The sequence below is a fragment of the Grampus griseus genome (genome assembly GCF_964374135.1).
Source record: "Grampus griseus genome assembly, chromosome: 14".
NCBI classification, from domain to species: Eukaryota; Metazoa; Chordata; class Mammalia; order Artiodactyla; family Delphinidae; genus Grampus; species Grampus griseus.
The window spans coordinates 74,150,488-74,170,575 of record NC_139008.1 but is presented as its reverse complement, the minus strand read 5'-3'; the positions used below and the strand labels follow the sequence as shown (position 1 = coordinate 74,170,575).

Sequence of the window (20,088 nt, the reverse complement as noted above, 5' to 3'; positions counted from 1 at the left end):
ACGCTGGAAAACTGCCTGGTGGGTACAAAACCAACCTGCTGTCATGCCCTTGTTTACCCAGCTTTCCAGGGCTGCTCGGCGGCCTGGTCCTGCTGAATGGGGGTGAGGGGGAACGAAGAGGCATAGCCAATCCAGAGACCTCATGCTCTATTCCCCCTAAAAACCTGCTCCTAGGAAAGGAGCAGGGAAACCCCCTCATACTCAGGTACAACAAATCATAACAGCTCAAAGCACCCTATCTTTTAAAATAGGTTTTCTTTGCAGGATTTTTTTTAGATTCTCCCCGCCCTCCCCACCCCACCCCGCCCCCCGCCAAATTTGTATTTTTCAATCGACGAAAACAACTTATGCAACAAAGAGACTTCAGGACAAACCGGGGCGCCAGGTTCCTGCGCAAAATGCTAAAAAGGCTTAAGCAGAGGGTGTTGCCAAAAGTGGCATTTCGGGCATCAGAAGGACGGTCATACCTTTCTGAAAGACTGCAGGCCTTTAATACATCTACACTGAGCAGAGGAAGTCTATGGAGAATGCCTTGACTTCCCAGCTCTATTATGTAACAAATACGTGTACAGAGCTCAGTAAGGGCCCTGTACTGACGCTTCTCCATTTCCCCAACTCCAGCCATCGGGGCTTGCTTTCCAAGTCCTTTTACTTGATGTGACGTTGGACCAGCCACTTCCCATCTCGGGGGCTCAGTTTCCCCATCGGTAAAACAAGGACTATATGCTCCCCTCTTCCCAGGACACGTCAAACCTAATCGGGAAGGATTTGATTGGGTTCGATGAGAGCGTAAAATAATCGGTTGAAAGCCAGGCGAAAAGACCGATAACGTTTACTCCTCTCCCACCAAGCCAAAACATCCCAGTTTCACGCTTTTCTGAGCTGTTCCGGGAAGGGCGTGGTCAGGCCACTGGGAGCCACGCCCCCGGACGTGGGGCCAGCCTTAGCCGCGCCCAGCCCTGCGGCCCAGGGAAGGGACCCAGCAGTGACGTCACGTAGCCACTCCTATGTATTCCTCCGCCGGAGAGAAAGTAGCTCTCAACCCATAGAGGACTCCGTCACCCATACTAGGAGACATGTAAAATCCTACATTCTCTGAGAACTCTATTATGGTTTTGAGACCTCGGGGCCACCTTCCGGCACACTGGAAGCCTGTCTTTCTCCGGGCCGGCGTAGGAAGTAGTCCCGGCCTACGGAAGGCCGATGGGTCCCTCCGCAGCGGGGGAAAGAGGATGGCGACTTCGTCGATGCCGGAGTCGGAGAGAAACGCGGCTACGAAAGCGTCAGGTGAGCGTCGGGTGGAGTCAGGTCGCCCCACTGCACCCTGCCGTGAAGTGGGGCCACACTGCGGGGATACCCGGTGGAGAGGTCCCGGGCCGGCGGGGCTGTCCGAACAGGGCCCCGGGGTCCCAGGCCCTTTAGTCGCTCTCGCACTTGCCTGAGCGGAAACCCGGAGCCGCCACAAGATGGCGTCGGGCCTGGAGCGCAGGCAGCGCCGGGGACAGCCCCGAGTCTCCAGGCCCCGGGACCGTCGCTGTCAGCCCCCTCCGCACGGGAACCAGGGGAGGGGGGGAGCGAGCCGCTGACCCAGGGGGCTTGCGGGCTGTACCACCGACTCTGCACCCGGGGGGACTCGGGGGACCGAAGGGCTGAGCCACTGAGCCCGGCCGCGGCCCGTAGAGTGAACCACTCTGCGGGAATCATGGAGGGGAGGAGCAAAGGGTCAAGATTACCCGCCACTGACCACCCTCCGGGGATGGGGGAAGGACCCGAGACTGGGAGGCAAGGCTTCCTGGTCCTGTTTTCTCGAAGCTCCCCTCGCAATACACTAGAAAGCCCCGCCCCGTCGGCTACTCAGTGTTTGCATCTGCGAAATGGGCATATGGGCGCAGCTGCGTGCGCCGCGGGGCCCCGAGATGAAGCCCACCTGTTCCAGCCCCCGTCACCTCTTCTCGCAGAGTAAAGGCCCCGGACCCTGGGCCCCCCTATCAGGCCGCCCCCCGAGCCGATGGAGGAGAACGAGGTGGAGAGCAGTAGCGACACGGCCCCTGGTCCTGGCCGGCCCGAGGAGCCCTCTGAGAGCGGCTTGGGTGTGGGCACCTCGGAAGCCGTGTCGGCCGACAGCAGCGACGCCGCGGCCGCTTCGGGGCCAGCCGAGGCCGACGACTCTGGCGTGGGGCAGAGTTCGGACCGCGGCACCAGCTCTCTGGTATGGACATTGCTTGCCGGCGTGGGTGGTGGCAGGGACCGCAGGCAGCAGTGCCTGGCGGCCAAGGGGAAGAAGCCAGCAAGGCTTGCTTATAGCTAATATTTGATTATGGTTTACTGTGAGCCGGGCACCATGCCAGGCCCTTTGCGTGGATTTTCTCATTTAAGTCTCATACCTTGTAAAGCACATACCACTGTTTTCCAAATCTCACAGAGGAGCAAACTGAGACACAGTGCCAGCATTCAAATCTAGGCTGTGGGCTGACCCACTGCACTACCCACTGTCCTCACTCTTTGGGATGCAGGTGACCTGGTTCAAGTCTTGGCTGTACCACTGATTCACTGGGACACCTCTTTGAACCTCGGTCGTCAATCTTTAAAACGGAGCAGAAATACCTACTCCTGAGGGTGCTCTGTTGTGAGCAACCACCAGACATTTTCTTGGAAACGCTTTGTAAAATAGTCTCCTGGCTCTGCCGCCTCCTGGCTCTGTGATCTTAGATAAGCCACCCAAACTTTTAGCTGTCAGTTTTCTCATCTATAGAATGGGAATAATAAATATACTTGCCTCAATAGGTTTTTCTCTTTTTTTTTTTGAGAACTAAATGAATTAATATATGCAAAGCAATTAACACAGGGCTCAGCACATGGTAAGCAGCCAATAAGTATCAGCCATACCGTTGTCATTGTCTGCAAGATAGTGATCATTTTCAGGACATCACATTATAGAGGTGCACAACAGTAGCCCCCACTTTGGGGTCCAGGGGTTTTATTAATTCAGCAGAGGTGGGCTTAGCATGTGCCCAGCTTGTGCTGGACCCAGGGGATACAGCAGGAGACGAGAGATGCGGTCCTGGCCCTTATGGAGTCTGACCTGGGAGACCTAACATTGCAGAGTGAACCATAATGTGATGGCGGGACACAGGCGACCATAGCACTGAGGATGGAGAGGTCCTAACTTGGCTTTGTGGGTCAGGGTCATCTTCCCAGGAAAGGTACCAGGTGAATGGCAGTAAGAAGGCTGAGTAGGAGTTAGCCACGGTGTGATGCTAGGAAGCATTTCAGGCAGAGGGAGCAGCTTATTTGAAAGCCTGACGAGAATAGCCTCACCTGGCTGTTGTGTGAGGTGTGGGAAACATGGGGCCTTGTACCTGCCCAGAGCCAGGGACCCTGGCGCTTGTTCTTGGGGGAGCTCTGTGACTAGAGGGTTTCTCTCACTGGTCCTCAATGGGGGTGAGGTTGTGGGTGGCTCCACCTACCACGTCCTTGGGCCAGGGTGGGGGCAGCCTGCCCTGCCCCATCCCTGGCTCCTAAACTCCCCTGTTTCCCGTCCCCCAGGAGGAGGTATCCGAGAGCAGCTCCAGCACAGAACCCCTGCCCCATGGCTACCTCCCTGATTCATCTTCTGTTTCCCACGGGCCAGTGGCAGGGGTGACAGGCGGCCCCCCAGCCCTGGTGCACTCCAGCGCACTCCCAGACCCCAACATGCTGGTGTCCGACTGCATGGCTTCTTCCTCAGACCTCGGCTCAGCCATTGACAAGATCATCGAGTCCACCATCGGGCCCGACCTCATCCAGAGTGAGTCAGGCCACAGGGGGCAAGAGTTGCCCCATAAGGGTTTCCCTGCAGAAGCAGCTGTGCAGACTCAGGCAGATAACCTTACCACTCTGAGTTTGTAACATGGAAACAGTAACCCCGTCTCATAGTGGTAAACGATGTGGGGATTTTTTTTTTTTTTTTTTTCGGTACGCAGGCCTCTCACTGCTGTGGCCTCTCCCATTGTGGAGCACAGGCTCCGGACGTGCAGGCTCGGCGGCCGTGGCTCACGGGCCCAGCCGCTCCGCGGCATGTGGGATCCTCCCAGACCGGGGAACAAACCCGTGTCCCCTGCATCAGCAGGCGGACTGCCAACCACTGCACCACCAGGGAAGCCCCAATGTGGGGATTTAATGAGATAGTACAGTATAGTTCCTGGCATATGATAAGCACTCAATAAATATAGAAACAGTGACACCTAACTTTGTACTGGAGTCTCTTCTAAATACTTTACCTGCAGTAGTTCATCAATCCTCTTGGTAACCCCAAAAGGTAGATGCTGTTATTCTCACAGTCTGGATGAGAAAGCCAAGGCACAGAGGACGTAAACTAATGTACCCGCTGTCATCAGCAAGTGTTGGGGCGTGAGCTCAGACAGTGACTCCAGAGCGGGTGCTCGTGATTTACCAAACTACTTTCTATTAATAATGATCCGTGTAAGGGTTGTAGCACCTGGAAAAGCCCTGGGATGGCCTGAAAAGCCAGTCCTCCTTTAATGGTTAAAGGTGGGCAGCTGTGGACTGGCTGCTGGGCCAGCGTGTCACACACAGCAGACCTCTCAACAGCCCTGCCCTGGACGGGAAGTGGGCAATGGGGCAGCGGACTCACAGTCTCACGGGTGAGTCAGAATGAGTGTGGGCAGTGACAGTTGTCATTATCATCTGTGCATCCCCTCCTCACACCTCTGCCCAGGCTGCATCACCGTGACCAGTGCTGAGGGCGGTGGGTCCGAGACCACACGGTACCTGATCCTGCAGGGACCAGATGATGGTAAGACTCCAGGCGCCAGACCCAGGGAACCCTGCTGTGGGCGGGGGAGTAGGACAGGGAGGCTCTGCTGTACACTCACTGTGTGATCTTGGCAGCTTCTCCACTGCCTTGGGCCTCTCAGTTCCTCCACTGTTACTCTGCTGAGGAGTGGGGTTCTTGGATCCCTGGGCCTGCCTGGGAGGGGCAGCTGTAGCTCGTGGCCAGCCTCCCCCTCCACTTCCTCCCCTCTGATTCCCTCACCTTCCCAGGGGCCCCCATGGCATCACCGATGTCCAGTTCCACCCTGGCCCACAGCCTGGCAGCCATCGAAGCTCTAGCCGATGGCCCCACGTCCACATCCACGTGCCTGGAGCCCCCTGAGGAGGTACAGGGTGGACCCAGCTCCCCAGCGCAGCCATGCCTGGGTTCTGGCGCCGAGGAGCCAGACCTGCAGAGCCTGGAGGCCATGATGGAGGTGGTGGTGGTGCAGCAGTTCAAGTGCAAGATGTGCCAGTACCGGAGCAGCGCCAAGGCCACACTGTTGCGCCACATGCGGGAGCGGCACTTCTGCCCAGGTGCGTTGACGGTGGCCTGCCTGGCCGCCTCCACAGGTGGGGCTGGGGTGCCAAGAGTCAGATGCAGCAAGCTTGTTGTACCGCTAGCAGCCGCCGCCACCGGAAAAAAGGGACGTCTGCGGAAGTGGGGTGCCTCTGCCAGGACCCAGGAGGAAGAGGGCCCAGAGGAGGAGGACGATGATGACATCATAGATGCCGGCGCCATCGATGACCTGGAAGGTAGGCTACCGTGGCTTTCGGTCCTGTCACCCACACCCACATCTGCAAATACGGAGCTCCCCCTGGCCTGTAGGGAGGGCCAGGGACGAGGAACTGGCGCACACGCAGCCACGAGTGCCTCCAGCATAAGATAGAGGAGTTGGAGCTCTGGGACCAGGAGCTCTATGTGCAGCTGTACGGGCCACGTGCTGAAAAATAGTACTGTGTCCAAGAGGGTCACGTTCACATTTGTCTAGCAGAAACAGAATGGAAGCCACGTGTGTTTTTTGTTGTCATATTAAAAGTAAAATGAAAAAGATGAAGTTAAGTTCAGTCATATATTTTATTGACCCATTATGTCTAAAGTATTATTTCAGTATGCAATGATTATAAAGAGTTATTAGTAAGCTTTACGTTCTTTTTCTCATACTAATTTTTAGAAATCTGTTGTGTTTTATACTTATGTCTCCAGTTAGTCGAGGCATATTTCAAGTGCTCAGTAGCCACATATGGCTAGTGAGGGAGCTACTGGCTCCCTCAATGGATAGCATAGTCCTGCTTTGTAGACTGGAGTGACTAGACAGCTGTTTTCTAACAATGGCCGTAAAGCGTATTGAGGAAGGAGTGCTTTTTTCTGATTCACATAAAGGTGCCATCTGAGCTAGTGGTAGGTGTTAGGAAAGGTACAGAGAAAGGACTGCAGGGGCCAGAGAGTGGCGCTCACAGTTAGCCAGGGGGACATCAGGAGGGCTTCCCGGAGGAGGCACTACTGGTGGGTTTGAAGGGAGGAACAGGCAGGGAGGGATAGGGAAGTGGGCCTCTTTCCAGGGAAGCTGGCAAGGGGTCAGGACTGAAAGGTCAAGGCTGATGCCCCCCTTCTTTTGCTGTCCCCACAGAGGACAGCGACTATAACCCTGCTGAGGATGAGCCCCGGGGCCGGCAGCTACGGCCCCAGCGCCCCACTCCCAGTACACCGAGACCCCGCAGGAGACCTGGCCGGCCCCGGAAGCTGCCTCGCCTGGAGACCTCGGATCTCCTGGATGGTGAGACTTACTTGTGGGTGGGGCTGTGCGGTGGGGCCCAGGGGTGGCCTCGTTCCCCGCTTGCTTCCATGGAGCCCTTGCAGACATGCTTGCAGAGTAGCATGTCTCAATCCCACCGGGGTGACCTGCAGGCCTCCTCGTAAAGGGGAAAGCTCTCCCATACCAAGCTTGAGAGTTAGCTTTCTGAAACGGCTTTTCCGTGGTAAGCTGTCGCAGCACAGAAGTTTGAGTATTTGTAACTGAACTAATAAGTTTTAAGAATTATTACTAAAATGAGAATAAGTCTGAGGTCTGAGACTATGTTGGAGGAGCACGGACTTGGAGCATTACAAGCCGGGGACAGGAAAGACCCGCCGTGGGCATGAATGCCGGCTCTGCCACCTACCAGCTGTGACCTGGAGCATGTTACTTTGCCTCTTGAATCTCCCATTCCCTTATTAGGAATGGAGGTGATAGCACCCGCCTCTTAGGATTGTTTTTTGAGGCTTAAATAGACAGGGAAAAAATACATGGTAGCTGTTTTTGTACATGCAGTTGTGGGTGTTGTATTTTTTTAGTCTTATTTTTCAAATAACTTTTTACTGAGGTATATGTGTTGAAAAGCACATGTATGCTAAGTGAATCAGCTTAGTGAATTCACAGCTCAGTGAATTTTCACAAGGTGAACACACCTGAATAACCTGGCACCCCATTAAGAAACAAAATGGCATATAATTTTGAATTTTTAAAACATTACATTGAAATGCTGTTAGTGTTTTTGAATAGGTAACACATTCAGATGTTCAGACGTCAGAGGCTTTGCGAGTGTGTGCGGTGATGTCTCTTCCCTTCCTCCCGTCTGCCCTCCAACTACACAGCCTCCGTTGGGAAAACCAGTGTTTAAGTGTTGCTGTTGCTCCCCAGACTTTAGAACGTTCCCATGAGGTCACTAGAGCAACAATTATATCCATTTGATAGACGGGGAAAATGAGACTCAGAGAGGGGAGTGGCTTTGCCTGAGAACACACAGCAAGTCGATGACAGCTTAGCCTACCCGCAGGTCTCCTGGCCGCAAGGTCCCAGCTCTCCCAGTGCTGCTCCAGACTGTCCCATTTAAGTCGTGCTGTGCTAACAGCCCGTCAGCTGCAGGAGGAACCGTATGTCCACGCTGCCCTCTAACCACGGGCTGCCTGCGTCTGTCCCGTGACCTGACGGGCCTATCAGTGGTCCGTGACGGTGTGTGTGGGGGAGGATATTTTGGCTGGCCTCTGGCACAGCTGTCCACATCTGTCCTGGTGTGTCCATGGCAGGTGTGGAAGGAGAGCCTCTGGTCAGCTCCCAGACTGGACAGAGCCCTCTGGAGCCACAAGACCCCGAGGCACCCAGCTCCTCAGGCCCGGGACGCCTGGTGGCCCTGGGCAAGGCCAACCGGCCCCCTGTGGAACCCGGCATGAGCCAGTCAGATGTGGAGAACGCAGCACCGTCCTGCCAGGACGAGCCCGACGCCCCGCCCCGCCGCCGTGGGCGACCCTCCAGGCGCTTCCTCGGCAAGAAATACCGCAAGTACGGCGGCAAGCGGAGATGAGGGCTGGGGGCAGGGGGAAGTGGCCAGGCCCCTGGCCCAGCCAGACCTCTCCCCAACACCCTCCTGGCAGGTACTATTACAAGTCGCCCAAACCCCTCCTGCGGCCCTTCTTGTGCCGCATCTGCGGTTCCCGCTTCCTGTCCCACGAGGACCTGCGCTTCCACGTCAACTCCCACGAGGCTGGCAACCCCCAGCTCTTCAAGTGCCTGCAGTGCAGCTACCGCTCCCGCCGCTGGTCCTCGCTCAAGGTGTGGCCGAGGGAAGCGGAAGCGGAGGCGCGGGAGGGCAGGGGGAGAAGGGACGCTGGATGGGAGAAGGCCCCAGGGGGAGTGGAGATCACCGCACCCGCGGTCACCCTCCTGCCCCGTGTCGTTGCGCGTCTGGGCCGAGGGCACACTGTGGTAGGCCTCACACTGCATGGTGGCGTCACATCGTCTTAGACTTGCCTCACAACCACCACAGCGGGCAGATGGCAGTGCCACTGCTTTAATCGAATTCAGTGTGTTAGAAAGTCTCCCAGCTGGTGGCGGGAACGTGTCTCAAGAAAGGGGTTCCTTTTTATCATCTCACGTAGCCCAACAAGGTCATAGGTGTTGAGAGCCCCATTTTACTGACGCAGGAAACTGCAGCTTGGCTTGGCCAAAGTGAGGCAGAGCTGCCCACGGGTGGAGGTCGGGGGTAGCTTGAGCACAGATGGCCAGAGCCCCTGTGCTTTGTGCGCACAGTGCTTCCTCCCTCAGACCCGGACCTAGAAGTTGTTCTCTGGACCCCTGCGGTAGGGGTGGGGAGCGGGGGTTGTTCCAGGGTGCAGTGGGGAGGGGGCGCCTCTACGGCTGTAGGCACAGGGCGGGTGGGCAGGAAGGGAAGCTACACCCCAGCCCCCTGTCCTTCTGCCTCTCTCCCAGGAGCACATGTTCAACCACGTGGGCAGTAAGCCCTACAAGTGTGACGAATGCAGCTACACCAGTGTCTACCGGAAGGACGTCATCCGGCACGCGGCCGTGCATAGCCGGGACCGGTCAGTGGGGGTGGGGAAGTGGAGGCCCAGGGTAACCATGGATTCCCCCTTACTGAGCCCCTGCTCGGGGCCAGCCCCCTTTGCAGCACAGTACAGATGGGGGAAAGGCAGGGCGATTCATCCCAGATCACTTGGCTCAGAACAGGGCAGTGTCAGGGTCTAGAGGTCCCTTATTTGGTCTCTTTCCTGCTTCGAGCTTTGTAAATTGGGGACAGTCACTATTGAGGTGATTAAAGGAAATCGTGTACCTAAAGGGTCTCAGAAAATGATCTGAAGGTCTTCCAGGCTCCACATCCATACTCCATCTCTCACGGCACTGATAGGGCAGACGTAGGACAAGTGGGTGGAAAAACAAAGATCCTCAAGGGCCTAGTGACTGTTCACTGAAGTATCACAGTGCGGCTTGCAGGCTCTTAGTTCCCCGACCAGAAGTTGAGCCCCGGGCCCCGGCAGTGGAAGCGCTGAGTGCTAACCACTGGACAGCCAGGGAATTCCCGCTTTTAGGTGTTTCTTTAAAAAAAAATAAAAAGGGAGGGGGAGTTCTATGTCCACATAAGATTAGGGACACCAGGTTGAAAACCTGGTTCAACAGCTCTTTTCCCTGCAGAGCTTCTCAGAGCCTTTAAAATGCAAATGCATTTTGTGACAGAGAGAGAGAGGGAGAGAGGGAGAGAGAGAGAGAGGGAGAGAGGGAGAGAGGGAGGGAGGGAGGGGGGGAGAGGGGGAGAATGCACTGTGCCTAAAGTTAGTTGACTGCAAAACTTTATTTACAGCACACCTCTTGGCATTTTCCCCAGCGAACTCCCATTGGGGGAATACTGTTCTAAGAGAAAGGGGCTTGGGTTGGGGCTGAGGACAGGGCCGAGGATGGGTCTGGTCAGCGGGGGAGGGTCTGGGGTGGGCTTGGGGACAAGATGGTCTGACTGCTGTGCCTTTCTCCCCCAGGAAGAAGAGGCCAGACCCGGTGAGTCTGGGGCCCCAGGCCGGGAAGGGAGCCTGCTTGAGGGCGGCTGGGGGGTTGGTGGGGGAGGAGGCATGGTCTCACCCTCTCTCCTCCCCTTTTCTCTCCACCCGGCCCCTTCTGTCCCTTCCCAGACCCCGAAGCTGAGCTCCTTCCCCTGCCCTGTGTGTGGCCGTGTCTACCCCATGCAGAAGAGACTCACGCAGCACATGAAGACTCACAGCACCGAGAAGCCCCACATGTGTGACAAGGTGGGTGGGGCTGGGGGCAGGGGGCCCGCCTGGGGGCTCCCTGGTCTGACCCGCCTCGCCACCCCCCGCAGTGTGGAAAGTCCTTTAAGAAGCGCTACACCTTCAAGATGCACCTGCTCACGCATATCCAGGCCGTCGCCAACCGCAGGTACATCCCCGAGGAGGCCCCTGGGGCTGCGGTTCCCCACCGCGCCCTGTCGCTGAGCTCTCCCCTCTCCCACCACCTCCAGGTTCAAGTGCGAGTTCTGCGAGTTCGTTTGTGAGGACAAGAAGGCGCTGCTGAACCACCAGCTTTCCCATGTCAGCGACAAGCCCTTCAAGTGCAGCTTTTGCCCCTACCGCACCTTCCGAGAGGACTTCCTGCTGTCCCACGTGGCCGTCAAGCACACAGGTCAGGCCAGCCACCCCCCAAAACACCGTAGCCCCCTGTCGGAGGCTCAGCTCTGTCCTCTTCATCCCCCTCGGCAGCCCCAGCCCTTCTACTGCAGGGAATCCCCCCTGGGACTATCACTCTAACCTCAGCTGAGTTTCCAACGCAGCCAGCTCTTCTCTGTGTGGCCCAGGGCCAGTTGCTGGCGCTCTCTGAACCTTTCTTAATTGTGAAAGGAGAGAATCAGAAGTACCAACCATGGGGTTGTTATAAACGTGAGTTCCATTTGTTCCCTGAGCCCTGTCTGTTCTGGGCACTGGGGCTTGAGAGGTCTTACATAGGCCCTGCCCTCGACAGAGGAAACCACTAAAGCAGCATCACATCTTGGCCCACAGAAGATGGACAGCAAAACTTAGTTCTTTCTCCTCCTCGGTGCCTAGCCCTCTGGCAGACACACTAGGGAAGAAGAGAGAAAGAGAGCTGGGGGGACACTTCGGGAGATGAGTCATAAGAGAAGTATGTGGTCACCTGACCTTGAAAATAGGCACTCGGAGGAAGGCTGTGAGCGCAGAGGGAGACCTGGCTCGTTTCTGTCCTGGCACACCAAATTGCACAGAGCATGGGTTTCCCTGAGCTTGGGAACACATCGCAGGGAGTGAATCAGTTGGAGACGTTCTTGGGGTCACAGAAGGCTTCCTAGAGGGGGTGGGCAAGCCCAAGCATCCCTACACATGTGCCTGCAGGGGCCAAGCCCTTTGCCTGTGAGTACTGCCACTTCAGCACGCGACACAAGAAGAACCTCCGCTTGCACGTACGGTGCCGACATGCAAGCAGCTTTGAGGAGTGGGGGCGGCGCCACCCCGAGGAGCCCCCTTCCCGCCGTCGCCCCTTCTTCTCTCTGCAACAGATTGAGGAGCTGAAGCAGCAGCATAGCGCAGCCCCTGGACCTCCGCCCAGCTCCCCAGGACCTCCTGAGGTAATGAGCTCAAACAGCAGACAAGGGGGTTAGGAGCGTTGGCTGCAATGCTGCTGTGATGCTGCCTCTCCCAGCCCTAGCATCCTCACTGGCACACTGAGTACAGCGAAATGACCCCTGCCTCTCTGGATTGTGGTGAAGAGCAGCTGAGGTCACAGATATGTCACCCTAATCTCAGAGTAGGGGTGGCTTTCCAGTGCTAGTAATAGAGCGTGGAAATATCAGTATCTTGACTATGGTGATAGTTTATTATTGTCTTCATGTAAAAGAAGTCCAGAGGTCAGCAACCCAGGGCTGATGTGGCAGCTCCTTGATCAGTCATCAGGAACCAAGCTTTCTCGATACTTTTTCCCAGCCGTCCTAGGCATGTGACTCCCGTTTTTGTGATTGACTTATGGTCCCATATAGCTGCAGGAGCTCCAGCCTTCCTAGCCACATCCCAGGCAAGAATCAGGAGGAAGGGATAGGGGAAGAGCAAAAATGATGCCCGCCATCTATCCGTCTTACCTTCCTCGTGAACTTTTACCAGAAGCTCCTGCTTAACTACAGGGCCACACTTCACCCAGCCGCAAGGGAGGCTGAGAAATATAGTCTTGTAGCTGAGTATGTTGCCTGCCCCCTCCCCTCCCCTCCCCAAAAGATGGACCACCACGATGTGCTGGTAGAACACAGAGGCTCTGGAGTCAGATAGTCATGTGTTCAAGTCCCAGTTCTGCTACTTACTGGCTGTGGGATCCTTAACCTTAGTCAGTTCATCTGTTGCGTAGAGCTGGTAAATATCTTGAAAATATCTTGAAGAGGGTGAAGATGAAACAAGCCAATAGCTGTAAAGTGTCTGGCACATAGGAGGTGCTTGGTGAATGCACTTGAATCTGAGCCTGCCCCCTGTCACACTTGGCCATATTCCCACCCCGCAGATCCCCCCAGAGGCAGCACCTCTCCAGTCACCCGAGACACCCCCGCTGCTGTGTTCTGACACCCTGGGTGGTGCTACCATCATCTACCAGCAAGGTGAGTTCTGGTGGGAGCAGGGGCAGGGCTCGTGCCGGTGGGGGCCGGAAGCTGGGGAAGAGGGCGTTGGGTGCCAGTTTTCCAGCCATTTCTAAGGCTCAGGTCCCACCCACCCAGGAGCTGAGGAGTCGACGGCCATGGCCACACAGACAGCCTTGGACCTGTTGCTGAACATGAGTGCTCGGCGGGAGCTGGGCAGCGCGGCCCTGCAGGTGAGCTCCTCCCCGGCCCGGCTTTACCCGTGGTGCCAGGTCTGCGCTGGACGCTGGGAGCGGAGGCTAGTGATGGAGCAGACGTGCCCTGCCCTCAGGGAGCTCCCAGTCAGTGGGAGACAGATCCACTGAAACCCAGTGGGCAGACGCAGAGGAGGGGGACCGCTGTGCCAGGGAGGCCCCGGGAGGGCAGAGGCTCTCCCACTCCGCTGTCCGGAGTCACCAGCGGTCTCCGCCATGCTGAGCAGTAAGCACTGCCCGTGCCCATGAGGCTGAACTAGCTTCCCATCTAGCCTAGCACCCTCATTCCACGCCACCTCCCACAGCCCAGAGGCTCCCAAGGCTTTCCTGAGCTCCGACCTCTCACATGCTCCGTGCACCTTAAGCCTAGCACATCTTCGCCCAGGTTCATCATCTTTACTTCTCCTTCCCCTCCCCCCGTGCCTCTCCAGATTCTCTAAGGCGGAGAGAGGTTTGTTAGCACCTCCCATCTCCCAGCCTCTTGAAAAGATGGAGACTGTGTTTGAGATGATGAATTCCAGCAGCTTGGAACAGTGACGTGCTGCTGGGGGACAGCGCTCTGTGGAGGGGAGCCTGCTGTTGGACCTGGAATCTTCAGAGGGTTTAGTTTGTGGCATCTGGGGGTGTGTAGAAATTCTACATTTTTAGATAGTTCAACGTATCAGGCTTTTATAGTTTTTGCCTGTGGTATCATTCTTAGGCCTCTTCACCTCAAGATTATATAAACATTCGTTTGTATTTTCTTCTTAGGGTTTCATTTTTTACACTTAAATTTTTACTCCACCTGGAATTCACTTTTGGTGTGTGCAGAAAGGTAGGGGACTAAGTTTACTTTTTTCCCAGAAGTTGTCCAGTGCAATAAATCGAATCCTCCCATTTTCCCCAGTGGTTCAAAGCATCCCCTTTATCGTGCACTGGATTCCCCCAGGTACAGGAGTCTGTTTCTAGACAAGTTCTGTTCTATTGCTCTGTTTGCCGTTCTCATGCCAGTATCATCCATTTTGGTTGGTTTGTTTTTCTGATTACAAAAACATAACGCTTGTGAAACCCAAAATGAGCGTTAAGAATTGTTCTCTTCAGAAGGTGAAAGTCCTTAAGGTTCCTCCCCTCCCCTCCGATTCCACTGTTAACAGGTTAATAAGCGTTTCTGCAGTTTTGTCCACGTGCTCACTAACACAGAGACCTCCTGATCCTTAAAAAATGAGATCACGCCATCCGCGCTCACAGGCAGCCTAGCTTTTCTTCCCTCTGCAGTGTGTGAGGCACAGCCTGGCCACACACACACGTCCAGTCCTTCCTGACGTCTCCACGTCATTCCGTCCTAGGGATGTTCTGAAGCTTATTTCGTCAGGCCTTTACGCGTGGGTGGCTTCCTTGTCATTAACTCAAGGCAGTGCTTCAGTGCACATACATTTTCGGGTGCTCATAAACATGTTTTTTAGTTGGGGGAAAAAAAAGCCTCCTAGAAGTAAATAGAATCAGTGGGTCCCAAGGCGTGACACCTCATAAAAGCTATGTCAGTTACATGACCACCACTAGCGTGTGCTTCCTCACAGCCTCGCCAGCGCTGGGCATCAGTTTTTATAAATCTCTTCCATGTGATGGAAGTATATGTCAGGGTCTTAGTTTATAATTTTGTGATCACAAAAGGGATCGAGTTTCTTTCTTTATGTTCATAGACCATTTTATTTCTTCTCTGATGTATGTTTGTGCCCTGTATCTATTTTTCCATTAAATTATTAATCTCTTTTGTGTAACTTTGCAAGGGCTCTTTGTATGTGTGGGAACTCCACTTTTTATCTCTTATGTGAATTATTAAATACCATCTCCCCCCACGCCCCCAGCTTCTTTGTTTTCTGATCTCATTTTATGGTTTGTTTTTCTGTAGGTTTTAACATATTCTGTCATGATTAGGAAACTTCCCACCCCAAGGATTATAGGAATATCCATATTTTCTTTTAATATGTCTCAAGTTTTATTTGTTACATTTCAATCTTGAAAACATTTGAAGCAGGCTTTGGAGTAGAATGTGAGGTAGACTCTGACTATTGCATTTCTTTCTTACACGGTCTGCCACTTGTTCCTCTACTTCAGCATTTCTTATCCTTGGCGCTTTGGGCCAGATAACTCCTTGCTGAGGGGGCTGTCCTGCTCGTCTGGCATGTTTGGCAGCATCTCTGGCTTCTGCCCCCTAGGTGCCAACCAATTGTGGCAACCAAAAATGTCTCCAGACGTTGCCCAGTGCCCTTGGGGGGTGGTAACGCTCTAGCCTGTTCTCGTTAAGTCTCTTTCCAGTTGCCAGGAACACACAGTTGGGCTCGTGTGAATACGTGGTGGTGGCACTGGGTCCCGCCAGACCGTGGGTGAGCTTTGAGGCCCTGAGATAGAAAAGGGCCTTGAACGCCAGCTCCTTTGCCACTTGTGCCGTTGCAGGTGGCTGTGGTGAAGTCAGAGGACGTGGAAGCAGGGTTCGCATCCTCTGGTGGGCAGCCCTCCCCAGCAGGTGCCACTCCCCAAGTGGTAGCCCTCCACATGGCAGAGCCAGGGGGCAGCGTGGCCGCCGAGAGCCAGCTAGGCACCCCGGACCTACAGCAGATCACCCTGGCGCCTGGGCCATTTGGCGGGGCTGGCTACAGCGTCATCACGGCACCCACCATGGAGGAGGGCACATCGGCTCCTGGCACACCTTACAGGTGAGATCTGCTGCCTGCGAGACCTCCCCCTCCAGCCGTTTATAGGTGTGCTGGGGGGAGTCAGATGAGGACCCCGCCCACCCAAGCCTAGTTGGCAGGAGGTAAAACTCCTAATACACGTAAAACAATTGGGCTGTAGGGGTGTCGTGTCCCTTCAGGAGGTCAAGAGCCACTGAAGATGTGCCGGGCACGTGACATTCGTGACCTCCCTAAAGCATTCCCACGAGATGCATGTTTCCCTCTCTTTACAAATGAGGAGGGAGGCGAAGTAACCCACCTAAGGGCAGACAGGCTGTAGATCTGACCCTGGTCTCTGTGGTTCCAAAGCCCACGTCCTCCTTGTATGGGACGGTCCCTGAGGTCGTTTTAGGAACGAGCTCAGGCTCCTTAGCGACATTGGAGGCCCTGCAGCTGCACTTGGCTTTCTCTACACTGAGCACGTTTGGGGCAGAAACGTTTATGTTTCGCATGTTCGCTGAACCCCTGGGCAGTCTGAGGGAGCCCTGAATTCAAGTACCAGATTGTTCAGCTGGGATGGGAGTCAGAATCCCTGGGCCGGCACCTGGGCAGCCCAGTCTCTCAGCATCTGCCCTTTACCCTTGGCCTGTGGGTCCTTGCAGCCCTGCCTCCCCACTCGCCCTCTCCTCCTGCCCCACCTGGTCAGACTTGGGCTTGACCCCTGGAGCCCTTCACCTCGCCACCCCCCAGCATGCCCATCGAGGGGGCAGGGATGACCGCTTCTGAGAAGGACGATCTCTGGACACTTGGTCGCCATTTACGCAGAGGCAGCGGAGGTTCGGCTGGTAAAGGGAGGAGCCAGGGGTCAACCTGCGGCGGCAGTCACTCCTCAGTTGATGCCTTTCTTGGGGAAGGGGACTCCTGTGGCCCTCCATCCTCTCCTGGAACGCTGCCTTACCCCCCCTCCTCTGCCCACAGCGAGGAGCCCCCCGGGGAGGCAGCCCAGGCCGCGGTTGTGAGTGACACCTTGAAAGAAGCTGGTACCCACTTCATCATGGCCGCCGACGGGACCCAGCTGCACCACATCGAGGTGAGGCTGGGGGTAGCCACCTCTACTCTTCCCATTTCTTCCTGCCTCCCTCCGTCCCTCTAAGCCTCACGCTCCCCTGCCTGTCCACAGCTGACTGCACATGGCCCCATCTCCTTCCCAAGTCCAGACGCCCTGGCCTCTGGAGCCAAGTGGCCCTTGCTGCAGTGTGGGGGGCTGCCCAGAGACGGCCCTGAGCCCCCGTCTCCAGCCAGGACCCGCCGAGTGGGGGACCCCCAGGGCTCTGCCTCCCCACCTCCTGCTGCCAGCAAAGCCCTGGGCCTGGTAGTGCCCCCCTCGCCACCATCTGCAGCCACTGCGTCGTCAAAGAAGTTTTCCTGCAAGATCTGCGCTGAGGCCTTCCCCGGCCGAGCTGAGATGGAAAGTCACAAACGGGCCCACGCCGGGCCTAGTGCCTTCAAGTGCCCCGACTGCCCCTTCAGCGCTCGCCAGTGGCCCGAGGTCCGGGTAGGTGCCCCCGTCCCCCTGCTGGCACCCGTCTGTGTAACAAGCCTGGACTGAGTACCCCCCCAGGCCAGGTCCTCCGCTCCCTGCTGGGGTCAGAGATGACTCAGCAAGGCCCTAGCTCTCAGGGGGCTCAGTCTGGCGGGGAGGCACGCCAGGTGGTGACTAACACCCGACAGCGTCCCCAGTGTGAACTAAGTGCGCACAGCAGAGCACAGATGGGGAACGAGTCACGTGGACTTGGGGTGCTGGAGGGATGTCCCAGAGGTGATGGCTGAGCTGGGCCTGCAGGAGCAGAGGAGCGGTGGCGTGAGGCAGCTGGGGAGAGTCGAGTCGTCCAGAACACTGAGGGCACAGTGTCCCAGGGAGGTGCGGGGGTCGGTTCCGGGGACTCCGTCTGTTCACCCGAAAATCATCGGTTCTCAGATCCGAGCGCGTGCTGAATCCTCACAGTGGCTCAGTGAGGGGAGTGGGGCCCAGAACCCAGAGTGTCAGAGCTGGGGGCGACCTTCAGAGGCCCCTCTTTGAGCCTGTACGTCTCACAGGGGTGAGCTGAGTGTCAGCAGACACAGGGCTTTCCGAGCGGCCTCACGACCGAGCTCGTGGCTCTCGAACACCCAGCAGTGCCAGACCTTGGCCTGGCTGGTACTTCTCACCCAGCTCCTCCCACATCCACCGCGCCTGAGGTCAGGGTCCCTGGCTCCCCTGTCCGTGCGGAGCCATCTGTCCTCACCCAGCCGGTGCCCCGACTGCCCCATCTGCAGGCCCACATGGCGCAGCACTCAAGCCTGCGGCCCCACCAGTGCAACCAGTGCAGCTTCGCTTCCAAGAACAAGAAGGATCTGCGGCGCCACATGCTGACCCACACCAACGAGAAGCCCTTCGAGTGCCACCTCTGCGGGCAGCGGTGAGGCCGGGCGCAGGCGGGCAGGGGCTGCCAGGCACGCGTCGTGGGGCCGCCCCTGAGCCGCCTTCCTTCGCCCTCAGCTTCAACCGGAACGGGCACCTCAAGTTCCACATCCAGCGGCTGCACAGTCCCGATGGGAGGAAGGCGGCAACCCCGACCACGCGGGCCCCGGCCCAGACCAAGACCCCCACCCAGACCATCATCCTGAACAGTGACGACGAGACGCTGGCCACGCTGCACAGTGAGTGGCGCCTGGGGCCCCGGGATGGACAAAGGACTTGAGCCACTGCCCCAGAAGGCACCCTTGGACCAGGGCGGGGCCAGGGCGTCTCGGGTTCCCCTGGAGCCCCTGAACGAGCGTCCACCCCTCTCTGCCCAGCTGCACTCCAGTCCAGTCACGGGGTCCTGGGCCCAGAGCGGCTACAGCAGGCACTGGGCCAGGAACACATCATTGTGGCCCAGGAACAGACAGTGACCGATCAGGTGAGAGCCTGGGCTGGGGGCCCTGCTGGCAGGTCATGGGCAGGGGTGAGGGCACACAGAAATCTGAAGCTAGAGCTGACCTGGCCCTGACAGGAGGAAGCCACCTACATCCAAGAGATCACTACAGCAGACGGCCAGATGGTCCAGCACCTGGTGACATCTGATAACCAGGTGAGCTGCTGCCGCCACCTCAGCCCTGAGTGCCCGCCCTCCTCCCCCCAACCTCCAGGCCCCATTCCCAGGAAGGGGTTGGGGGAACGGTACTTTCCAAACTCCTCCTCCAGCTGCCATTGCTGACAGGGTGTCCCTGACCCCCCTGCTCTACCTTCCTCGCTGAGCTCCCAAGGAGCGGGGCCCCAGCACCTGCCTCTTCTCCCCCCTTCCTCAGGTACAGTACATCATCTCCCAGGACGGAGTCCAGCACCTGCTCCCCCAGGAATATGTCGTGGTCCCGGAGGGCCATCACATCCAGGTAGGCCAGGCCTGGGACGCAGGTGAGGAGTGAGAAGAGGGGTGTACATCCTCCTTGGAGAGTAACTGGATTGGCTCTCTCTCTCCAGGTACAGGAGGGCCAGATCACACACATCCAGTATGAACAAGGGGCGCCGTTCCTTCAGGAGTCCCAGGTAGGGCCCTTGGGGACCAGGTGGAGCCAGGGCCACAGGCAGGGGTCCTGGTAAGGCCACATCTCATTGCCTCTCTCCTCCAGATCCAGTATGTGCCGGTGTCCCCAGGCCAGCAGCTTGTCACACAGGCCCAGCTTGAGGCTGCAGCACACTCAGCTGTCACAGGTATGGGGCTGGACCCTGAGGGTCTTGGGGGCCTGGGGCCCAGGCCTAGTTCCTGGGCCTCAGGCTCACCATCCTTTCCCCTCCCCTGGCAGCGGTGGCCGATGCTGCCATGGCCCAAGCCCAAGGCCTATTCGGCACGGAGGAGGCAGTGCCTGAACACATCCAACAGCTGCAACATCAGGGCATCGAGTACGACGTCATCACCCTGACCGATGACTGAGCCCCAGGGGCCCAACAAAGACCATGGATATTGGGGCCAGCCCTGCTTGGGGTGGGGGGGCCCACTGGGACTCCCTCGCTGCTCCACCTAGGATCTCCAGATACTGAGCAGCCAGCATCCTATCACTCCTGGGGAGCCAGACCTGTGCTGCTGGGGTTAGGGGACAGCCGTGGGCCCCAGCCAGGACATGCTGCGGGCCCCAGCCTGCAGGCAGGCTTTGGGAGAGAGATTTATTTTTGTTTGGATGGACCCACTGGCCCCTCAGTCTCAATAAAGGGACCAGAGTCCAGCCTTGGCCAGCTCACTTTGTCCATGTGCTGCTACAGCCAGAACGAGGCAAGGATTTAGGAAGGAGGAGGAGCCCACCACGGCCCGCAAGGGTGGAAACGAGGTGGAAGCTGCCCAGCCCCGCAGTGCATCATCTTGGCCTGCCTCTGTAAGTACAGTGGCCCACCAGGGCAGACCCTCGGGGCAAAGGCCCGATACTGGGAGAGATGGCTAAGCTGGTGA

General features: G+C 57.0%; 1 protein-coding gene across 3 annotated transcripts; it reads left to right on the top strand.

Moving 5' to 3' along the window:
- The first annotated feature begins 1,810 nt into the window (after nt 1-1,810).
- Nucleotides 1,811-20,088, top strand: ZNF335 (zinc finger protein 335). 3 transcript variants are annotated; one of them, XM_082669794.1, is made up of 27 exons: nt 1,811-2,209; nt 3,547-3,787; nt 4,718-4,795; nt 5,044-5,349; nt 5,440-5,568; nt 6,444-6,590; nt 7,880-8,132; nt 8,225-8,402; nt 9,060-9,172; nt 10,118-10,136; nt 10,268-10,384; nt 10,456-10,532; nt 10,615-10,775; nt 11,498-11,730; nt 12,648-12,741; nt 12,859-12,953; nt 15,408-15,667; nt 16,604-16,715; nt 16,806-17,180; nt 17,942-18,084; nt 18,165-18,325; nt 18,464-18,567; nt 18,661-18,738; nt 18,956-19,039; nt 19,128-19,193; nt 19,277-19,358; nt 19,451-20,088. In XM_082669794.1, the coding sequence occupies exons 1-27, from the start codon at nt 2,009-2,011 to the stop codon at nt 19,576-19,578; spliced, it is 4,035 nt and encodes a 1,344-aa protein (XP_082525920.1). In that variant the 5' UTR covers nt 1,811-2,008; the 3' UTR covers nt 19,579-20,088. The 3 variants fall into 3 exon arrangements, with proteins under 3 accessions (XP_082525920.1, XP_082525921.1, XP_082525919.1); XM_082669795.1 differs by having other exon boundaries at nt 5,437-5,568; XM_082669793.1 differs by having other exon boundaries at nt 5,044-5,568.

Bases quoted from the DNA above. Each gene is read 5' to 3' on its own strand.
- ZNF335 (XM_082669793.1), top strand. From the start codon at position 2,009: ATGGAGGAGAACGAGGTGGAGAGCAGTAGCGACACGGCCCCTGGTCCT. The intron at 3,788-4,717 runs GTGAGTCAGGCC...ACCTCTGCCCAG, and splicing joins CGGGCCCGACCTCATCCAGA to GCTGCATCACCGTGACCAGT. The intron at 16,716-16,805 runs GTGAGGCTGGGG...GCCTGTCCACAG, and splicing joins CCCAGCTGCACCACATCGAG to CTGACTGCACATGGCCCCAT.